Source organism: Sus scrofa, chromosome 10, assembly GCF_000003025.6.
Source record: "Sus scrofa isolate TJ Tabasco breed Duroc chromosome 10, Sscrofa11.1, whole genome shotgun sequence".
In the NCBI taxonomy this organism is placed as follows: Eukaryota; Metazoa; Chordata; class Mammalia; order Artiodactyla; family Suidae; genus Sus; species Sus scrofa.
Window position 1 is genome coordinate 17,383,246 of NC_010452.4, and position 22,010 is coordinate 17,405,255.

Genomic DNA, 22,010 nt, shown 5'->3' on the forward strand with positions numbered 1-22,010 from the left:
GATGGACATTTAGGTTGTTTCCATGTGTTGGCTATTGTAAATAGGGTTGCAGTGATCATCGGAGTACATGTGTGTTTGCGAGTCATGGTTTTCTCTGGGTAGATGCCCAGGCGTGGGATTGCTGGGTCAGATGGTAGTTCTATGTTTAGTTTTCTGAGGCATCTCCATACTGCTTTCCACAGTGGTTGCACCAATTTACAATCCCACCAACAGTGTCGTAGGGTTCCTTTTTCTCCACACCCTCTCCAGCACTTACTGTTTGTAGACTTTTGGATGATGGCCATTCTGGCTGGTGCAAGGTGGTACCTCATCGTGGTTTTGATTTGCATTTCTCTAATAGTGAGTGATGTTGAACATCTTTTCATGTGTTTTTTGGCCACCTGTATGTCTTCTTTGGAGAATTGTCTGTTTAGATCTTCTGCCCATTTTTTGACGGGGTTGTTTGTTTTTTTGATATGGAGCTGCAGAAGGTGTTTATAAATTTTGGAGATGAATCCCTTGTCCGTTGCTTCACTTGCAAAGATGTTCTCCCATTCTGTGGGTTGTTTTTTTGTGTTGTTTAGGGTTTCCTTTGCTGTGCAGAAACTTTGAAGTTTGAGTAGGTTCCATTTGTTTATTTTTGTTTTTATTGTCATTACTCTAGGAGATCTGAGAAGATGTTGCTGTCGTTTATGTCAGAGAGTGTCTGGCCTATGTTTTCCTCTAGGAGTTTTATAGTGTCTGGTCTTCTATCTAGGTCTTTAATCCATTTGGAGTTTATTTCTTTGTATGGTGTTAGGGAGTGTTCTCATTTCATTCTTTTCCATGTGGCTGTCCAGTTTTCCCAGCACCACTTATTGAACAAGCTGTCTTTTCTCCATTGTATATCCTTGCCTCCTTTGTCATAGATGAGTTGGCTGTAGGTGCGTGGGTTTAATTCTGGGCTTTCTATCCTGTTCCACTGATCTATATGTCTGTCTTTGTGCCAGTACCATGCGGTTTTGATGATTGTTGCTTTGTAGTATAGTTTGAAGTGTGGGAGCCTGATTCCTCCAGCTCCATGTTTCTTTTTCAGGATGTCTTTGGCTATTCTGGGTCTTTTGTGCTTCCAAACAAACTTTAAAGTATTTTGTTCAAGTTCTGTGAAAAATGTCCTTGGTAATTTGATAGGGATTGCATTGAATCTGTAGATTGCCTTGGGTAGTATAGCCATTTTGATAATATTAACTCTTCCAATCCACGAGCATGGTATATCTTTCCATCTATTTGTGTCCTCTTTGCTTTCTTTCATCAGTGTCTTATAGTTTTCAGAGTACAGGTCTTTTGTCTCTTTAGGTAGGTTTACTCCTAGGTATTTTATTCTTTTGGATGCGATGGTAAACGGGATTGCTTCTGTAATTTCTCTTTCATTGTTAGTGTATAGAAATGCCATCAATATCTGTGTATTGATTTTGTATCCTGCGACTTCACCAAATTCGTGGATGAGCTCTAACAGTTTTCTGGTAGAATCTTTAGGATTCTCTAGGTATAGTATCATGTCATCTGCAAATAGTGATAGTTTTACTTCTTCCTTTCCAATTTGGATTCCTTTCATTTCTTTTACTTCTCTGATTGCCTTGGCTAGGACTTCCAAAACTATCTTGAAGAGTAGTGGCGAGAGTGGACATCCTTGTCTTGTTCCTAATCTCAGCGGGAATTCTTTCAGCTTTTCACCATTGAGAATGATGTTCACTGTGGATTTGTCATATATGGCCTTTATCATGTTGAGATAGGTTCCCGTTATGCCCACTTTCTGAAGGGTTTTTATCAGAAATGGGTGTTGGATTTTGTCAAAGGCTTTTTCCACGTCTAGTGAGAGGAGCATATGGTTTTTATTCTTTAGTTGGTTAATGTGGTGTATCACACTGATGGATTTGGGGATAGTGAAGAACCCTTGCATCCCTGGGATAAGTCCCACTTGATCATGCTATATAATCTTTTTTTTTTTTTCTTGTCTTTTTGCTATTTCTTGGGCCGCTCCTGTGGCATATGGAGGTTCCCAGGCTAGGGGTCCAATCGGAGCTGTAGCCACCGGCCTACGCCAGAGCCACAGCAATGCGGGATCCGAGCCACATCTGCAACCTACACCACATCACGGCAATGCCGGATCGTCAACCCACTGAGCAAGGGCAGGGATCAAACCCGCAACCTCATGATTCCTAGTCAGATTCATTAACCACTGCGCCATGATGGGAACTCCTGTATAATCCTTTTAATGTATTGTTGGATGTAGTTTGCTAGTATTTTGTTGAGGATTTTTGCATTGATGTTTATCAGTGAAATTGGCCTGTAGTTTTCTTTTTTTGTGGTATCTTTGGTTTTGGTATCAGGGTGATGATGGCCTCATAGAGTGAGTTTGGGAGTATCCCTTTCTCTGCAATTTTTTGAAATAGTTTCAGAAGGAGAGGTGTTAGCTCTTCTCTAAATGTTTGATAGATTTCGCCTCTGAAGCCATCTGGCCCTGGACTTTTGTTTGTTGGAAGTTTTTAAATCACAGTTTCAATTTCAGTTCTTGTGATTGGTCCATTCATCCTTTCTCTTTCATCTTGGTTTAGTCTTGGAAGATTGTACTTTTCTAAGAATTTGTCCATTTCTTCTAGGTTTTCCGTTTTATTGGTGTATAGTTGCATATAGTAGTCTCATATGATCCTCTCTATTCCTGTGATGTCCGTTGTTACTTCTCCTTTTTCATTTCTAATTTTTTTGATTCGAGTCCTCTCTTTTTTTCTTGATAAGTCTGGCTAGGGGTTTATCAATTTTGTTGATCTTTTCAAAGAACCAGCTTTTTGTTTCATTGATCTTTTCAAAGAACCAGCTTTTTGTTTCATTGATCTTTTCTATGGTTTTCTTTGTTTCTTTTTCATTGATTTCTGCTCTGATCTTTATGATCTCTTTCCTTCTAGTAACTTTAGGTCTTGTCTGTTCTTCTCTCTTGAGCTGCTTTATATGTAAAGTTAGCTTGTTTATTTGAGCTTTTTCTTGTTTCCTGAGGTGGGCTTGTATTGCTATAAACTTGCCTCTTAGAATGACTTTTGCTGCAACCCATAGGTTTTAGAGTGTTGTGTCTTTGTTGTCATTTGCTTCTAGGTATTTTTTAATTTCCTCTTTGATTTCTTCAGTGATCCATTGGTTGTTTAGTAGCATGTTGCTTAGTCTCCACGTGTTTGTGTTTTTTGCAGTTTTTTTCTTGTTGACTTCCAGTCGTATAGCGTTGTGGTCAGAAAAGATGCTTGACATGATTTCAGTTTTCTTAAAGTTACTGAGGTTGGATTTGTAGCCCAGGATATAATCAATCTTAGAGAATGTTCCATGTGCACTTGAGAAGAATGTGTATTCTGTTGCTTTTGGATGGAATGTCCTATAAATATCTATTAAGTCCATGTGGTTTAATGCTTCATTCAGGCCTGTATTTCCTTATTGATTTTCTGTCTGGATGATCTGGTCCATTGCTGTCAGTGGGGTGTTAAAGTCCCCCACTATGATTGTGTTATTGTCAATTTCTCCTTTTAAGGTTGTTAACAGTTGCCTTATATATTGTGGTGAACCTGTGTTGGGTGCATAGATATTTAAAATTGTTATATCATCTTCTTGGATTGATCCTTTGATCATTATGTAATGTCCTTCTTTGTCCCTTAAAATATTCTTCATTTTAAAGTCTATTTTGTCTGATATGAGTATTGCTGCTCCAGCTTTCTTTAGATCCCTATTTGCATGAAATATTTTCTTCCATCCTCTCACTTTCAATTTGTATGTGTCCCTAGAAGTGAAGTGGGTTTCTTGAAAACAGCATATATATGGGTCTTGTTTTTGTATCCATTCAGCCAGTCTATGTCTTTTGTTTGGGGCATTTAGTCCATTCACATTTAAGGTAATTATTGCTATGTATGTTCTTATTGCCATTTTTTTAATTACTTTGGATTTGTTTTTGCTGCTCTTTTCCCTTTCCTTCTTCTCTTGTTCTTTTCTGCCTAGAGAAGTTCCTTTAGTATTTGTTGTAAGGCTGGTTTAGTGTTGCTGAATTCTCTCAGCTTTTGCTTATCTGTGAAGGTTTTGATTTCTCCTTCAAATCTGAATAAGAGCCTTGCTGGGTAGAGTAATCTTGGTTGGAGATTTTTTTCCTTTCATCACGTTAAGGATATCATGCCACTCCCTTCTGGCCTGCAGAGTTTCTGTTGAAAAATCTGCCGATAACCTCATCGGGGTTCCCTTGTATGTTACTTGTTTCTTTTCTCTAGCTGCTTTCAAGATTTTCTCTTTGTCTTTAGTTTTGGTCAGTTTGATTAATATGTGTCTCGGGGTGTTCCTCCTTGGGTTTATTTTATATGGTACTTGATGTGCTTCCTGGATTTGAGTGAGTGGTTCCTTTTCCATGTGAGGGAGGTTTTCGGCTATTATCTCTTGGAATATTTTTTCTGTCCCCTTCTCTCTCTCTTCCCCTTCTGGCACCCCTATAATACGGATGTTGGTGCGTTTAACATTGTCCCAGAGTTCTCTGAGACTCTCTTAATTTGTTTTCAATCTTTTTTCTCTTTTCTGTTCCGCATCCGTAATTTCCACTACTCTGTCCTCCACCTTGCTTATTCGTTCTTCTGCCTCCTGTATTCTGCTGTTGGCTGCTTCTAGTGAATTTTTTATTTCAGCTACTGCATCTTGCATCTCTTCTTGTTTAAGTTTTATATCTTGTATCTCTTTGGTCAGTGTTTCCTGTAAGTTATCCATCTTTGCCTCCAGTTTATTTCCAATGTCTTGCATCATCTTCAGCATCGACAGTCTAAAGTCTTTTCCCTGGAGGCTGAGAATCTCCTCCTCACTTAGCTGTTTTTCTGGAATTTTTCCTTTCTCCCTCATCTGGGTTATAATCCTCTGTCTTTTCATTATTATAGGTTTTTTGGTGTGGTGACCTTCTTACAGATAATAGGGTTGTAGCCTCTCTTACTTCTGATGTCTGCCCCCCTTGTGGCTGAAGTCAGTATGGAGGCTTGCTGTAGGCTTCCTGATGGGAGGGGCTGATGCTGCCCCCTGGAGGTGGAGCTGATTCTAGTCCCTCTGGTGGGTGAGGCTTAGTCTCTGGATGGGATTAGGGGCAGCTGTGTGCCTGAGGCTCTTTAGGTAGCCTCTTTACTGAGGGGCGGGGCTGTGATCCCACCTGGATTGTTGTTTGCCCTGGGGCTTCTCAGCCCTGACTGACGGGTGGGGCCAGATTTTCCCAAAATGGCCACCTCCAGAGAAAGGCAGCTGCTGAATATTCCCGAGAGCTTTGCTTTCAATGTCCTTCCCTCACAACAAGCCATGTTCACCCCTATTTTCCCAGGATGTCCTCCAAGAACTGTGGTCAGGTTTGACCCAGATTCCCTTGGAGACTTTGCTTTGCCCTGGGATCCAGTGCACGTGAAAGTCTGTGTGCGCCTTTTAAGAATGGGGTCTCCGTTCCTCCCAGTCCCGTGGAGCTCCTGCACACAAGCCCCACTGGCCCTCAGTGCCCGATGCTCCGGGGGCTCTTTCTCCCCGTGTCAGATCCCCACACATGAGAGTTTGATGTGTGGCTCAGAACTCTCACTCCTGTAGGTGAGTCTCTGTGAACCAGTTAGTTTCCAGACTGTGGAGCTTCCCACCCAGGAGGTATGGAGTTGTTTATATCGTGAAATCGCCCCTCCTACCTCTTGATGTGGCCTCCTCTTTCTTCTGGAGTAGGATATCTTTTTTTAAGGTTTCCGGTCCATTTGGGTGAAGAGTGCTCAGCCTTTAGTTGTGAATTTTGTTGTTTTCAGGAGAGAAGTTGAGCTCCAGTCCTTCTATTCCGCCATCTTAATCCTGTCTCCCATATGTAGTTCTATATTCACTTTTCTGAGGAACCTCCATACTGTTCTCCATAGTGGTTGTACCAATTTACGTTCCCACCAGCAGTGTAGGAGGGTTTCCTTTTCTCCATGCCCTCTCCAACATTTATTTGTTTACTTTTTTTCTTTTTAGGGCCACACCTGAGGCATATGGCAGTTCCCAGGGCAGGGGTCAAATCACAGTCGCAGCTGCCAGCCTACACCACAGCCACACCAACGCCAGATCCAAGCCTTGTCTATGACCTACACTGTAGCTCACAGCAATGCCAGATCCTTGCCCCACTGAGCAAGGCCAGGGATCGAACCCACATCCTCATGGATACTAGTCAGGTTCGTTACCGCTGAGCCACGACAGGAATTCCTATTTTTATTTCTGTTGTCTTAGGAGACTGACCTAAGAAAACATTTCTAATAAGGCTGGTGTCAAAGAATGCCTGTGTTCTCTTTTAGGAATTTTTGGTGTCATGCCTTATGTTTAAAGTCTTTAAGCCCTTTTGAGTTTATTTTCATTCATGATGTGAGAGTGTGTTTTGATTTCATCGATTTACATGCAGCTGTGCAGTTTTCCCAGCACACTTGCTGAAGAGACTTTTTTCCATTTTGTATTCTTGCCTCCTTTGTTGAAGATTAATTGTGAAAAATGTCAGGAGTAATTTGATAGGGATCACATTAAATCTGTAGATTGCTTTGGGTAAAATGGCCATTTTAACAATATCAGTTCTTCCAATCCAAGAGCATGGGCTACCTTTCCATTTCTTTGCATCCTCTTTAATTTCCTTTATTAATATTTTATAGTTCTCAGCAGTTCATAGTATTCTTTATAATCATTTTTGTTTCTGTCAGGTCAGCAGAGGTAATCTAGTCATAGATTTCTAATTTTGAAAATAAATTAACTCTTACATTTGGAGTAGCTTTTAGGGATAGAAGATACAAAGAAACATGAAAAGTAAAGAATTATTGAGTCCCTCATTATCACTGTCCCAGTGAATAAGCAACATCAGTGTTAATTGATGTGTTTTATTTTATTTTATTTTATTTTATTTTTTTGTCTTTTGAGGACCACACCTGAGGCATATGGAGGTTCCCAGGCTAGGGGCTGAATCCGGGCTGTAGCCGCTGGCCTACGCCAGAGCCACAGCAACGCGGAATCCGAGCCGCGTCTGTGACCTACATCACAGCTCATGGCAATGCTGGATCCTTAACCTACTGAGCAAGGCTAGGGATCGAACCTGCAACCTCATGGTTCCTAGTCGGATTCTTTTCCTCTGCACCACGATGGGAACTCCAACTACTGCTTTTTAAACTGCCCAAAGGAATCATCTCTGGGTTAAGAAATCCTTTTCCTAGCAACTTACAGGCTTTCTGTAACCTTGAGCAGAAACTCTCGACCAGATTGTCCAACTTTGCATCTAAGCGTGGAAGTAACACTACTACTTGCAAAGCTGTCAGGTATTCATTTTTCATTGTGGTGTCTCAGCAGTTCTTTACAAACCTTATATAGATCAGGTCTCATTAGATTGAACCCCAAAGGACTGACCAAATTTTTAGGTGGTACACTTCTCTCTCGTTTTCGTTTCTCTCATTTTACAGATTCTTCAGTTTATGAAATGTGTCAAAACTACCCTTTTATTTTTTGGAATATAAAGTCTTGAATGCAGGGAAACTTCCGACTGAAATAATACATATATAGTACATACCCAGGCACCGTACAGAAGTTCTAAACGTGGAAGAGATTATTTTCATTGCAGAAAGAGCAGAGAGTAAAAGATTTTTGAGTCCAGGATCCCCACTCTGACAAGTACTTTCCCGTCCTAACACTGTCTTAACTCTTTGGCTAAAACTCACTGTGTAGTTTTTTGTTTTGTTTTTTGTTTGTTTGTTTGTTTTCGTGAAAACCTTTGTCTCTTAATAAAAACATTTAGATTCTCATTATAGAAATTATAAAAGCACTTTCAGAAGGCTGTTAACTGATCAACAAAAGTTGTATAAATTAAATGATGTTAGATATTAAATGGAAATGTTCAATTTACTAAGAGTTTAAAACCTTTTGATTATTGCAGACAACTACTATGATCTATCTCTTTCTAAAATGGTCTGTATTTTGAAAGAGAGGCTCACACTGTAGAAGAAGAAAAGATAACTAGGTAGGAGCTGTCTGCATCCAGAACAAAAGCCTGCTGATGCTGCTGTGAAGGAAGTCAGTAGTAAATAAGACCAAATTATTGGTTGCAAACAATATAAGCAATGAGATTTTTTTCAATTTAAAACAATTTTGAGACAGTTTAAGTCCCAGAGGTTGGCTGCCAAAGAAACTACTGACTGTAGTAGCCAAGATACAGAAGTATCCTAAATGTCTATCAGTGGATGAGTGGATAAAGAAGATGTGCTGTATAAATACACTGGAATATTCCCCAGCCATTTAAAAGAAAGAATGAAATCTTGCCATTTGCAGCAGTATGGATAGACTTGCAGAATATCATGTGCTAAGTGAAATGTCAGACAGAGAAAAACAAATTCTATATGATTTCACTGATATGTAGACTCTTAAAAACAAAAGAAATGGGAGTTCCCATCGTGGCTCAGTGGTTAATGAATCCGACTAGGAACCATGAGGTTGCAGGTTTGATCCCTGGCCTTGCTCAGTGGGTTAACAATCCAGTGTTGCCGTGAGCTGTGGTGTAGGTCACAGATGCGGCTCGGATCCCCTGTTGCTGTGGCTCTGGCGTAGGCCGGTGGCTACAGCTCTGATTAGACCCCTAGTCTGGGAACCTCCATATGCTGAGGGAGCAGCCCAAGAAATGGCAAAAAGACAAAAATAAATAAATAAATAAAATCTTTAAAAAAAAAAAAAAGGAAATGAACAAAACAGCTGAAACAAACTCAAAGATGTGGAGAACAAACTGGTAGCTGCCAGAGGAGAGCGGGGTCGGAAGATGGATGAAACGGGTGAAGGGGATTAAGAGGTACAGGCTTACCACACTGAAATACGGAACTGTCCTACCCAGAGAATATAGTCAATAATACCGCCACGACTTGGTATGTGGTGGATGGTAGCTGCTCTTATTGCACTGGTCATTTCATAACATGATAAGGAATCACTGTGTTATATACCTGAAACTAATAGAATATTCTATGTTAATTATAACTAACCTTTTTATTAATAAAGGCACTTAGAATTTGTATGCAGACCAGCATGGTCACCTGTGGTATTTTACCCTGTTTCTGTAAAAGGGTGAGGAAGTAGGAGAATAGCAAGAAACTTGGAATCTTTTCTGCTGGAAGGAGGCAAGGATTAGCTCTTTCTCTTTAGTTCCCCTTTTTCATTTTGAAAATGTTTACATCTTCCAAAAAAAAAAAATGAAAGAAGAGTACATTCTTTAAAAAAAGAAGAAGAGTATATTCTATGTACTCTATCTAGATTGACCAGTTTTAACCATGTTGGCCTTCTTTTAGCCTCCTCTGCCCACACTCACACAAACTGTCACAGCCCTCTCTGCATACTCCACCATGTATTGCCCAAGACCTTCGCTACCGAGCTACAGTACTGCTTTACACACCCGGGAAATTTTCAGTTGGCACAAGAATTTGTCTAATGCATAGTCCATCTTTCCCTCAGTTATCCCAATAATGTCTTTTTAGCTTTTTTTTTTTTCTTCTTAAATCTAGGATCCAGCCTCTGTTCCTTCATTGCTTGTAGCTGTTTTAAAGACCAGGCTACTTTTGTTCTAGAAGGTCCCACAATCCAGACTTACCTGATCTTTCCTTCTGGTGATATTCTGTTTAATACATTTGACAAGAAAACTGACAGGGGGAATGCTGCAGCCTTTCTGTTTCATCACATCCAGGAGGCACGTAACATCAGTTTGTCCAACTATTGATGACGCTTAGTTTAGTCACTTGAATAAGTGATATTCACCATAATTTTCCATTACTAAGGTATCTTTTTCTCCTCATAATTTAGGAAAATATGGGGCTGATACTTTGAGCCTATGGGAACATTGTTCTCCAACAACCTTCTCCCAGGGGTTTTAGCACCTATGATCCTTTGCCTGCATCTGCTGGGGGCTGCAAAATGGTGATTATCCAATTCTGCCTTGACATCTATATTTAGTAGCTGTCTTTCCTCTGTAAAGAGCTTTCTCTCCTTTCACTTTTTTCCCCCCTTTGGTATTACTGTGGACTCATTATTTTTTTATTCAATATGCTGTAGCCCATTATTGTCATTATTCTTTTTGCTATTCAGATCTTCCCAAAGTTGACCCATGGAAGCATCTTCAAACCAGCTTCTGTTCTCCTAACATATATCCTGGAAATTACTCCCCATCAGTTTCTCCCCCTTCTTTTTATGATTCCATAGTATTCTAAATATTGTTCGTTATAATAGTTTATGCACCAGTACCTTATAGGTACACGTTTAAATTGTTACCAGTATTTTGCTAATAGAAATAATGCTGCCGCTTATGATGTTTATATGCAGGCTGTTCTTTTAAGATAGTTTAAATGTTCAAATAAATTGAAACCTGTTAAGCTAAGAGAATATAGTGTTTCACTTTAAAAACGGTTAAAAGTAAATCACATAATTCGTAAATTTAGCAAAACCATCCTGAAATACATGCGGCTGAAAGTGAAAGTACTGTTTTACCCTCCTGTGTCCCACACCCACTCTATTGCTTCCCCTCCCCCAAACTGTTAACAGTTTGCTCTGTAATGCTTCAGACCTTTGTTGTTGTTGTAGTTGGTGGGGGTTTGTTTTATTTACCCATATTTGTCATGTAAACATATACACAGGGCATCTTTATTTAACTTACAAAAATGTCATCATGTTGCAGATAATGGGTTATACAGATAATGGATTAATGTTTTTGCTTTATGTCCTTATATATTGACTCATTCTTCTTTAGCAGCTGTGTGATAGTTCATAATGTGGATTTACCATCACTTGTGTAGCCCGTCTCCTACTGATATTTAGATTGCTTCCAGTTTTTCAGTGTTAGAGGCAACTGCAGTTAATACCCTGGGACATGTGTCTGCATTTGTTCAAGCTCTGCTGTAGACTAGCGTCCGGGAGATGGAATGGTTGATTGCTTGTCAGTGATGCGTGTTTCTGCAGTATCTTCCTGACATGCTCACCAACACCAATATTAGCAATATTTTTTATATTTGCCAATCCAGGTGATTAAAAAAAAAAAGAATGGTAGTTTTTTGTTTTAATTAGCATTTCTCTGTTTACTAATGAGATTATTAATTCATGTTTGTTAGCCACTAATTTCTTCTATGATTACTCACTTTGTGGGGGTTTTGCCACCCAAATTCTGGAATTAACATAGATGTGGATAAATATATTGAGAAATTCCTTGCTATCTGTATCCTCTCTACTCTCCATTCAAAACCAAATGGAGTCAGATAAAAAGGTACCACTCATTTCCCTAACTCGCCATCCAAGTTCAGGCTGTCCAGAATCAAGAGGCAGATAGAATCAGATAGAAAGGGAGGCTGGTGTTCTCAGAAGTCATCTTCGTGTTACAGCCTTTTCCCTCCATTTGTTGTTTCTCTTTTGTTCTTCTGTAGTTTTATATAAGAAAAAGTTGTAAATGTTTATGTTAAATATCTGTTGTTTTCCTCTATAAATTCTACATTTTGCTTTTCCCATCTAAGATTTTTTTAATCTATTTTGTTTTCTTCTACATGATTATTTTTAGAAACACTGGAATTTTTAGATATGTGAAATGCATTTTTATGCATAATCAATTTTATCAGCACACTTATAATTTTTCCCTTATCATTAATTTTATTCTTTTTTCTTTGTTTTGGCCACACCTGCAGCATACATAAGTTCCCACCCCACAGCAGTGACACCAGTGGCTCCTTAACCCACTGAACTACCAGGGAAATCCTAATTTTTTTTTTTTTTTTTCTTTTTCCTATTTCTTGGGCCACTCCCATGGCATATGGAGGTTCCCAGGCTAGGGGTCTAATCGGAGCTGTAGCCACAGGCCTACGCCAGAGCCACAGCAACGCCACAGTGGGATCCGAGCCGCATCTGCCACCTACACCACAGCTCACGGCAACGCCAGATTGTTAACCCACTGAGCAAGGGCAGGGACCGAACCCGCAACCTCATGGTTCCTAGTCGGATTCGTTAACCACTGCGCCACGATGGGAACTCCCCTAATTTTAATTTTATTTTTTTAAGAAGAAACAACAGAACGTTTATTTCTGGCTGGGGCAGCAGCTGCCTGGTGTCATTTTTTTTTTGAGCATTTTTTGTTTTATTATAATTAATTTACGGTGTTGTGCCGATTTCTGCTATACAGCAAAGTGACTCAGTCATAGTATATACACTATGTATATAGTATAATTAATTTCATTAATTATAAGTACCACTTTCTATCATACACCAGATTCTTATATATATATAAGGATCTGTTTCTGCAACAGTACTCTGCTGTTTGAATGATTATTTTGATATCTAGATGAGAAGGTCCTCTGTTCTTTTTTAAATATTTCTTGTTTATTATTGTTTAATTTTTCTTCCAGGAACATTTTAGGGGAAGAAAACCTACTTTTATCGTTTATGCTTTCTCTGGCAATGACAATGTGCATTTTCCCGGGTCTGGGAGAAACTGTCTAGGGGTCTGGAGCCAAGGTTAAAACTTGAGGAGTTCCCTTTGGGCATAGCGGGTTAAGGATCCAACATTGTAACTGCAGCAGCTTGGGGAGCTGCTGTGGTGTGGATTCGATCCCTGGCCCAGGAAATTCTACATGTCATGGGTGTGGCCAATAAATAAATAAATAAAAGGCTTTGGCGTTCCCACTGTGGCTCAGCAGGTTAAGGATCCCACATTGCTGCAACTATAGCTCTAATTCCATCCCTGGCCCAGGTGTAGCCCAAAAGGCGGGTGGGGGGGGGGCGCCTTGAATAAACCTAGAAAAATTAAAGACAAAGTATCTGCCCTTTAACCAGTGAGAAATAGAATAGATTTGTAACACTACTCAGTGTTACTAAAATGTTTGCTATTAGGAACTTGTTTTACCTTCTTGATGGAACCCTCCTCACTCCACCCAGACTCCTTTCACAGTCTCCTCACATGATTTCGCATCACATTACCTGTGTCTGCCCCCTTCCCTCGGCCTGCATTTCTTCTCATCCCCCCCCCAACGTGACAGACAGACAGACAGACAGACAGACAGACACACACACACACACACACACACACACACACACTCTTCACCCCTCCCTTTTTCTGGGAGTTTTTCTTGAGGCCAACGGTAAGAAGATTGTTCTAACTTTTGCTCCTCATATTATTTATTACTATATTATCAAACTTTGAGCTGAACCAGGACATACATATATGCCAGATGTTTTTGAAAAAGAATAAACTACCCCTGTCTTCAGGGAGCACACCAGCGAATAAAAGGAAACACTGAAGATAGAAGAAAGATAGGTACAAACGCAGACATTATATGTGATTTTTTTTTTTTAAGTCACTAACAGAAGAGGTTTTATATCATTTTTTTTCCCCCAACCTAACCAGGTTTAGATCTTCTGGTTTATGCATATTTTGAGACATTCATTTGGACCTGGAAGGCATTTCACGTTGGTACATGGCACAAGCAAAGGCACAGAGACAGGACTGAGGGGGGGCGTTACGGAGTTTCAGAGCTGTAAGGAGAGTACCAAGAAATGCGGTTAGAAAGGCCTCAGTATTCAGTGAAGGACTTGGGCAGCTGTAGCCTCTAATAATGTGGAGTTGAATTGTAAATGAACAAATATTCTGAATCTTTTTTCCCCTCAGTACTGGATGAACGAGTACACCTCATCCATCGGAATTGGAGTTTTTCATTCAGGAATTGAAGTATATGGCAGAGGTATGTGTACACACAGTCTAAATGCATTTTCTGAAGATTTTTCTCCTTTAAAAAGAGTTGTAAAATCATGAAAACAGCTCTTCCTCTTTTTTTTTAATGCACTTTCATGCTTTATTGTAGAAAGTAGATGAAAATCTCCCTGTATTTGTTTATATTTGTATTTCAGAAAAATGCCCTAAATTAAATGTATTTGGGGAGAGAGTACTCAGAGTGCATGGGTGTGCATTGATTTGGTTTTCTTTTATTCTAAATACTGTCTTAAAAAATATTTTCCTTTTGAGATTGTTATACCATGACCATTTCACTTTTATATATATTGACCTTCCTAAGAAACCTTGAACTTCAAAAAATAGTTCCCGTTGTGGCTCAGCGGAAACGAATCTGACTAGTATCCATGAGGACGTGGGTTCAATCCCTGGCCTTGCTCAGCGGGTTAAGGATCCACATTGCCGTGAGTTGTGGTGTAGGTCGCAGACGTGGCTCCGATCCCATGTTGCTGTGCCTGTGGTGTAGGCCGGCAGCTGCAGTTCCAATTCCACCCCTAGCTTGGGAACTTCCATATATCACAGGTTCGGCCCTAAAAAGCAAAAAATAAAAAATAAAAAAAAAGTAAAGGGTTCCCGTCATGGCTCAGTGGTTAACGAATCCAACTAGGAACCATGAGGTTGCAGGTTCGATCCCTGGCCTTGCTCAGTGGGTTAACGATCCGGCGTTGCCGTGAGCTGTGGTGTAGGTTGCAGACACGGCTCGGATCCCGAGTTGCTGTGGCTCTGGCATAGGCCTGTGGCTACAGCTCCAATGAGACCCCTAGCTTGGGAACCTCCGTATGCTGCAGGAGCAGCCCAAGAAATGGCAAAAAAAAAAAAAGAGAGAGAGAGAAATAGTATGATAAAAACAATGGTTTTGGTTGGAAAAGGATTAATGCTAGAGTGTCAAACTTGTAATACCAATTTCCTGAGGGAATTTCAGTAATAAATTTGTTTTTGTAGACCTGTAAGTGCATAGGGATAGTTTTAAAATATCTCTGAGCAAATCCTGCCTTTGATGACATCTAGCTTTTTGCTCAGGATTGATGGCCTTTGTCATTAACTCAGCCCTTTTTATTCTTTATTACCTTTCACTATGATAAGCATAACTAGAACCACTCAAACCAAGCAGCTCTGTTTCCACAACTTTTCCTTTGTTCTCATTCTCTCTCAGTACAAGATAATCTGATCAAGTTGTAGGTAGTAATAGTCTGTGTAAAACAGATGACATGGCTCGTTTCATCAAGGTTGTAGTAATATACTCGTTTGCATATAAACTACCGTATAGCACCAATGCTTCTGTCTGCTTCAGCTGGGCAGTCTTGGTGGCCTCTCAGCCTATGGCATTGCACCTTACTCCCAGTTACCCCTGAGGACTACATACCAGCTTTGGCTGATACAAAGAAAAGGTTCATTTACTTGAATATGTTAGTGTGGTGTTTTTCTATCCCTTTTTTTATAGGCTGAATTAGCTGCTTCTGGGTGCAGTGCTGTAAAGATCTACCATGTTAAGTTCTGTTGTACTTGGAAGACTGCATCTACCAAATAATCCCCCAAAGCAGTGAAGTTCCCGCAGAAAGTTTCAGTGGTTAGAGTATTGATATGGGTGGCTTTGCTCCCTGTTTGACTTGGCTTTTGCCACAGTTGGCGTATACATTCCTTTTTACCCGAATTTGTATGTTGTGTTACAGTTTTTAAAAGTACCACCAAGTTTTGTACGACATGACCATGCCGGTCTGAGGTAGATGGGAGCATTTTTCAGATGAAACTGAAGCTCAGACCTGCTAAAAGTGCTACTGCGAATAATTAACAGAACTAGGACCTGACCCCTAGTGTCATATACTAACCCGTTATCCTTTTACCTGCCTGATCATTGTTCCCATTCAGAAAATGACTTAGGAATAATTAGAAATATGTTTCAGAACAGCAAGGCCAGGGCCAGATACATTCCTAAAAGTGAATTGTTTCTAGAATAAAGAACAAGTGGGCCTACACTTTCCTTGCTATAATTGAGACATTAAAAAATCTAAATATGATCTTGCCATGGCTATCTAACCTTATCTACAATGTTTTATAAAATTCTCCATTAAAAATTTTTAATGTATATTTCAGAATTTAATGCTGAACACTTTCTTATTCTACATTTTGCTTCTTTTTCTGAAAGATCTGAATCAGAAGTAAGGTTAGAATTGCCTTATTCTTTCCCATGTTTTGTTCTAAGACCTTAAAAGATTACATTTAATAAATTCTAAGTGATGAGATTAATTTAAGCAATTGTTTGGAATTCTTTAAATCTACTAAGATTTGCCACCTAAATATCTAAGTATCTCATGTCAGAATTGTAGCCAGAAATTTTAGTTCCTTCCTGATTTGAAACCATTCTCCATTTTTGTGCTGGATGAGAGTTTATATCTGATGAGCCTGGAAATACATTCACTATAGTTCTCTTCTAGCTTAAAGATGTGCTGTGGAGTGTGTGTGTGTGTTAATTTTGCAGCTTATCTTTTCTTGAATGAGAGGAATTGAATTCAGTTTTTCAGGTTTGCTAATGTTTCACTCTTACCCAAAGATAAGCCAAGAATCTTCATCCCAGGAACCATGAAAACTCATGGTTATTAAACAGTTTTTCCAGTAAAGTTCAAGTTTGAAATTTGGTCACTTGAAGTTAGAAAGTGGCAAACCACTGAAGCACCCACCTACTTACTTGAGCATGATCGATAAACACGCGGATCTTTGAGTGTTAGTCACTCTCCTCCAGCCAGAATAAATAAATATACAAATCAGGATTACCTTTGAGTGTCTTTTGTTATTAGAGTTTCAAGTCTCTTACATCAACTATTCTATTCAAGTAGTAGAATAAAATACTAAATGAAATATTTGTGAAAGCATTAAACTGAAAAATATTTAGATGGTATCATTATTATCCTCATCATTTATTAAAGCTAATTCAGCATACTGGTTAAATTTTATGTGATAAATACTAAAAATCATGAGTTTTCTCTTTTCAGAGTTTGCTTATGGTGGCCATCCTTACCCCTTTTCTGGAATATTTGAAATTTCCCCAGGAAATGCTTCTGAACTAGGAGAAACATTTAAATTTAAGTAAGTAGGGAGGATAATTTTTATTACACTGTCTTAGGTGCCAAAGCTTGTTTTCAGGCATACAGAATTCATCCTGTAGATTAACATCTAGGAAATTAAAATGTTTCTTTAACATTGTTTTAGTTGCTGACACTTTAAAATCAAATCTACCTAAGTTGTTGTGTGACAATAGTAATCAGCCAGGTAAAGTGCCTGAGCTAGTCTGTTGCTCTTATTCAGCCCCACAAAAGTTATTCTACTTTAAAAATGGTTTTACCTTGGTATATGATTCTGCTTCAGAAAACATTCCTATCTAATGATTGCTTCCCCTCAGTCTTCTATTTTAGGGGGAGATGGAGCAAAGTTTTATTGTGACCTTCCTCACGTTCTTGAAAATCCCTTCATTTGCCCAATGAAAGGAACATTGTTTATAAATTTGAAATGGGAGTTCCCATTGCGCTCAGCAGAAACGAATCTGACCAGTATCCTTGAGGACGCAGGTTCGATCCCTGGCCTCGCCCAGTGGGTTAAAGGATCCGGCCTTGCCATGAGCCATGGTGTAAGTCAAAGATGTGGCTCAGATCCTGCATTGCTGTGGCTGTGGGGTAGGCTGGCAGCTGCAGCTCTGATTTGACCCCTAGCCTGGGAACCTCCATATGCCATGGCTGCGGCCCTAAAAAGACCCCCCCCCCCAAAAAAAAGATAAAAGATATAAACTTGAAATAACTAAACAAATAATTTGAATAGATTAGCTGTTAAGGTGCATGTATTAACATGTATTGATAACCTTAAAACGTCTGGGTGTGAGTGTACTCTGGAGCCTTTGAGTAGGAAACGCCACTGAGAACCTGAATGCTAATAATCAAATTTCGTTCCTTAATTAAGTTTTCTATTTAAAGTGATGTTGAGAATCTTAAAAGGATCTTTAAACTTTTAGGCCTGTAGTAGTTCAACTTGCCAGGTGAAAAATAGTGAAATGAAGTCATAAACACTGAAATTCAGTAGAGAGCTATACACCCTTTTAATATCACTACTAAGTTAATGGTTCCCTATAGATAATTTGAAATATTTACACGCAGGAGTATTCTAATGCCAGCCATTCTTTAGGCTCCCTTTTGTCAAAAACTGCTAGATAAAAGGATTTTTAAAGTGTTTTCAGCTTTCTTGGATGCCTAAGTTGTATCTGGCTAAAATTCTACTTTCTACTGAATAATGTCTGTTGCATTTCCAGGGTAGTAGTTTGGGGGTGGTGGAGGTGAGAGGTTGGTTTGTTTTTTGGTTTGGTTACTGTTTTGGAGGGATTTGGTTTTATAATGCTTTTTCAAAAATTAGTCATTTGATAGTTCATCTCACTGCAGCCCAGTGGCAGATAACTTAAAGATTACTTCTAAGTGAGAATGTGACCACCCATTTGATGGCGAGTGCAGTTAAGCAAGAATATTGGCAGCATGGATCTGGTTCTCTAATAATGTAACTCCCAGTGCAACAGTAATAAAAATAACTATGATACTGCATTTGTTATATAATGACACTGTTTAACAATGACTTATTTTGCATGTACATTATTTAGAAGTAGTGTACTTGAGTTTATTGCTTTTAAAAAGTAGAAACTAAAAATAACTGAAATTATTAAAGCATCTCCTTTACCTTTTAGTCTTATTACCTTAACCCCGTTTTGTTACATCAGTCATAACACTCTTGGAAATAAGCACGTCTTTAAACATGCCTACGCTACCTGTAACTCACGCAACTATATCCTTTTTTTCCTTTTTTTTTTTTCCTTTTTGTTCTTTAAGAGAAGCTGTTGTTTTGGGGAGCACTGACTTCCTAGAAGATGATATAGAAAAAATTGTAGAAGAATTGGGAAAAGAATACAAAGGCAATGCCTATCATTTGATGCATAAAAACTGCAATCATTTTTCTTCGGCTTTATCAGAGGTAAGTTATATTTTGTTGTCAAAGTTCTTCAAATAAATAGCATTGACCAGTATGCTTACTATTCTATTTAATCAGTCTTTTTTTGTGATGATTTATATTGTGTAAGATAGGATGTTTCTTTTATAGGCATGACCTTTCCAAAGTTGATAACTTTATAGAGTCAGCACAGTTTTGTAATTCTGTTCATGCAGTGAGTAGAGTGAGTACAAATAATGAGTCTCTTCTTACTCTAATTTCTCAGTGTTACACTTTCACTTTTAAAAAATTAATGCCTTGGATATTGGGAAAGAAAATATTTTAAAAATTAAAGTAGAATGTAAATAAGACCTAAGTGATTTCTACTTCTTAGCCACTAAGATTTCTCTTTTCCTAAATTTTAGTGGCAACTTGAATTTTTTTTTCCAGCTCTTCCTTATTAATAAGTAATTCATTTCTCCTGTCTTTTTTTTTTTTTGCTATTTCTTGGGCCACTCCTGCTGCATATGGAGGTTCCAGGCTAGAGGTCGAATCGGAGCTGTAGCCACTGGCCTACACCAGGGCCACAGCAACGCGGGATCCAAGCCGCGTCTGCAACCTACACCACAGCTCACGGCAACGCCGGATTGTTAACCCACTGAGCAAGGGCAGGGACTGAACCCACAACCTCATGGTTCCTAGTCGGATTCGTTAACCACTGCGCCACGACGGGAACTCCCATTTCTCCTGTCTTAATTTTACCGTGCCAAATTTTTCAGACGGGCACTTACTTGCCTTCCCAATTCTTGAATCCCAAGCAGAAGACCAAAATGAGATCCAAATTAAAGGACCTTAAAAAAGAAAATGGAGAGAAGAAAGCAAGAGATTATGAAATAAGATCTAGAGAATTAAATAGCACCTGAAACAGCTTCCCAGCCTTCTGACCTTTAGCAGGTGGTGGCAGTGGCCGCCGCAGGCACCACAGAAATTGTGAAATGTGTGAAGGAGAGGATGCACTGCTGCTTCGGTGACCTCGGTGACCTCCTCAGCGGAGCTCGCAGCTCCCCGCCCTTTTCCCTCCCCTTTCAGCTTCCGTAGCACAGCTTTCAAAGAGGACAGCAGACTCTTGCTGTGCTTCTCAAATTATTTTTTGAGGACCAGCAGTATCAGAGCATCACATAGGAATTTGTAAGATATACATCATCTCTGTCCCACCATGGGAAGTACGGAGTCAGAATCTTCATTTTAACCTGACAGATGATTCACAGGACCACAAAAGTCGGAGACGTCGTCACTAACCAGTCCTTCGGATGCATGTCTACCATGGAGGGCACTGAGCTGATTGAGGGAAGAGGGAAGGCGGTGCTCAGCTTCCTTGGCCTGGATGTTACATTTGTAGGGAATGTGTTCCGAGCCCAGCCAGTAGAAGGTTAAAATTAGCAGCGATTTTAGACAGCACCTAATCTAAGAAACAGGCCCTGAGTGCAAAAATGACTTCTGAAGATTGTTAGGGAAAACTGAGGCCGGATCCTGACCACTGAATTTAGTGCTTAGTTTATTCTTTATCGTTACTTCTCCTGGTTCTGGTTTATTCTCTCAAATTAATTAACAGTTTTACCAAGCATCTCTAGCACCATGTCAGCCCTGTCTAACCCTAAAATCATGTTAGAGGTGAGGGCCTAAGGAGCAATTTTAGATGTCCCTGGAGGCATCTTTTTAGGTCACAGTTTTCATGCTTTCCCCCCGTATGAGTGCTGAGTTGTTAAACTAAGACTAGAAGTTAAGTGATGGACCTAAGCCTAGAATTCTGCATAGTGAAGGAGGTAAGGGCTATTTTTAGTAAACTCTTTATAGTCAGGGCAAACCAATTTAATGTCAGACACTCTTAAAAAGTTATTAAATCTAGTGTGCTTTTTTGTATCTTTGGCAACATTATCTATGTTTCATAGGACCAGTTATAGATAGACAAAACTGTAGCTACTCATAATTAATTGTTGATATATGTACTCTGTTATTGAACATTGTCCCAACAAGTCTAAGGACTTTCATCATTTGTCATCACAGTTATCAGTTCAGATGCTTTTCAGTACAGAAAACACCACTGCATCCTGTGCTCCGACACCAGCCTACCACCTGTTTTTATAGGGCCTGAAAGCAAAAGATGGTTGGGAGCAGGTCAGAAGAGGACTGTATGGTGACATGTACAAATTATATGAAATTCACATTTCACTATCCATACAACTTGATTGGAACACACCCATGCTCCTTTTTTTTATTTTGTATTTTAACCTTTCATCTTTACTGCTTTCAAGCTGCAACAGCCGAGTTAAGTAGCTGTGACAGAAACCAAATGGTCTGCTAAGCTCAAATATTTGCTGACTGGCTCTTTCTAAAATTTGCCAGCCCCTACTCTATAGGTTACATGCATTCAAATCTGATTCGCATTGGCTTGAACAATGAGGAAATGTTGTATCTCACAGAACAAGAAGTTCAGGATAAGGCAGGCTCCACACCAGTGTGGTCAGTGTCTCAGCAACGTCATGTGGTAGCCGTGACCTGAGGGCTTTCTCTCTCTGAGCTGCCATCCTTAGGATATTGAGTTGGCTCTACCCTGGGGCAGCTTCCTGGGGCAGGAAGTTGCAGCAATTTTAGGCACCATATCCTGATTCAAGAGCCTCCAGAGGAAAGCTCTGTCTCCCCCTTTACTTCTCCCTGAGAAACAGACTTTTTCAAGACTTCCACCCTTTCCAAAGTGGGTCGTGTTTCATGGTCAGAACTGGGTCAAATGCCCATCTATAACCCGCCACTAGCAGAAAGGATGACATTTCTGTTTCTAAAGGCCACTGGGCTAAATACCTTCTGCAGATTAATATTTTCAGTGGAAAACCCACGGCCTGAATAAAAGTAGAGAAAATAGTATACTGAGCCCCTATATACCTGTCACCTTCAAAAATTATAAATTCATGGCTAATTTTGTTTCATCCATAAAGGACCCATTCTGAAATAACACTCAAATCCCTAGATTACTTTGAAACAAATCCCAGGTGTTACTTCATTTCAGTTGTAAATAGTTTACTTCGTACCTCTAAACACAAGGATTCTTCTTAACATACATAACTACAATATGTTATCAGACCTAAAAATATAACATCCATTTCTTACTATTATTCAAACATACGATGTTGAAATTTTCCCAATTGTCCTAATTTTTTAACACCTTGTTTGAGTCAGGATCTGCATAAAGACCCTTCCCCTGGTTACCCTGAGGTTTAGTCTCATAGGAAAG

The 22,010-nt window shown here is 39.5% G+C and overlaps 1 protein-coding gene across 8 annotated transcripts in view; it reads left to right on the top strand.

Annotated features, from left to right (window-relative positions):
* Positions 1-22,010, top strand: part of DESI2 (desumoylating isopeptidase 2) — a 50,994-nt gene that overhangs the window by 17,597 nt on the left and 11,387 nt on the right. For 4 of the 8 annotated variants that reach the window (NM_001097419.1, XM_005667960.3, XM_005667957.3 and 1 more), the window contains 3 exon segments: positions 13,652-13,724; positions 16,759-16,852; positions 18,628-18,769. In NM_001097419.1, the coding sequence (NP_001090888.1) occupies positions 13,652-13,724; positions 16,759-16,852; positions 18,628-18,769 (309 nt within the window). 8 annotated transcript variants of the gene reach the window in all.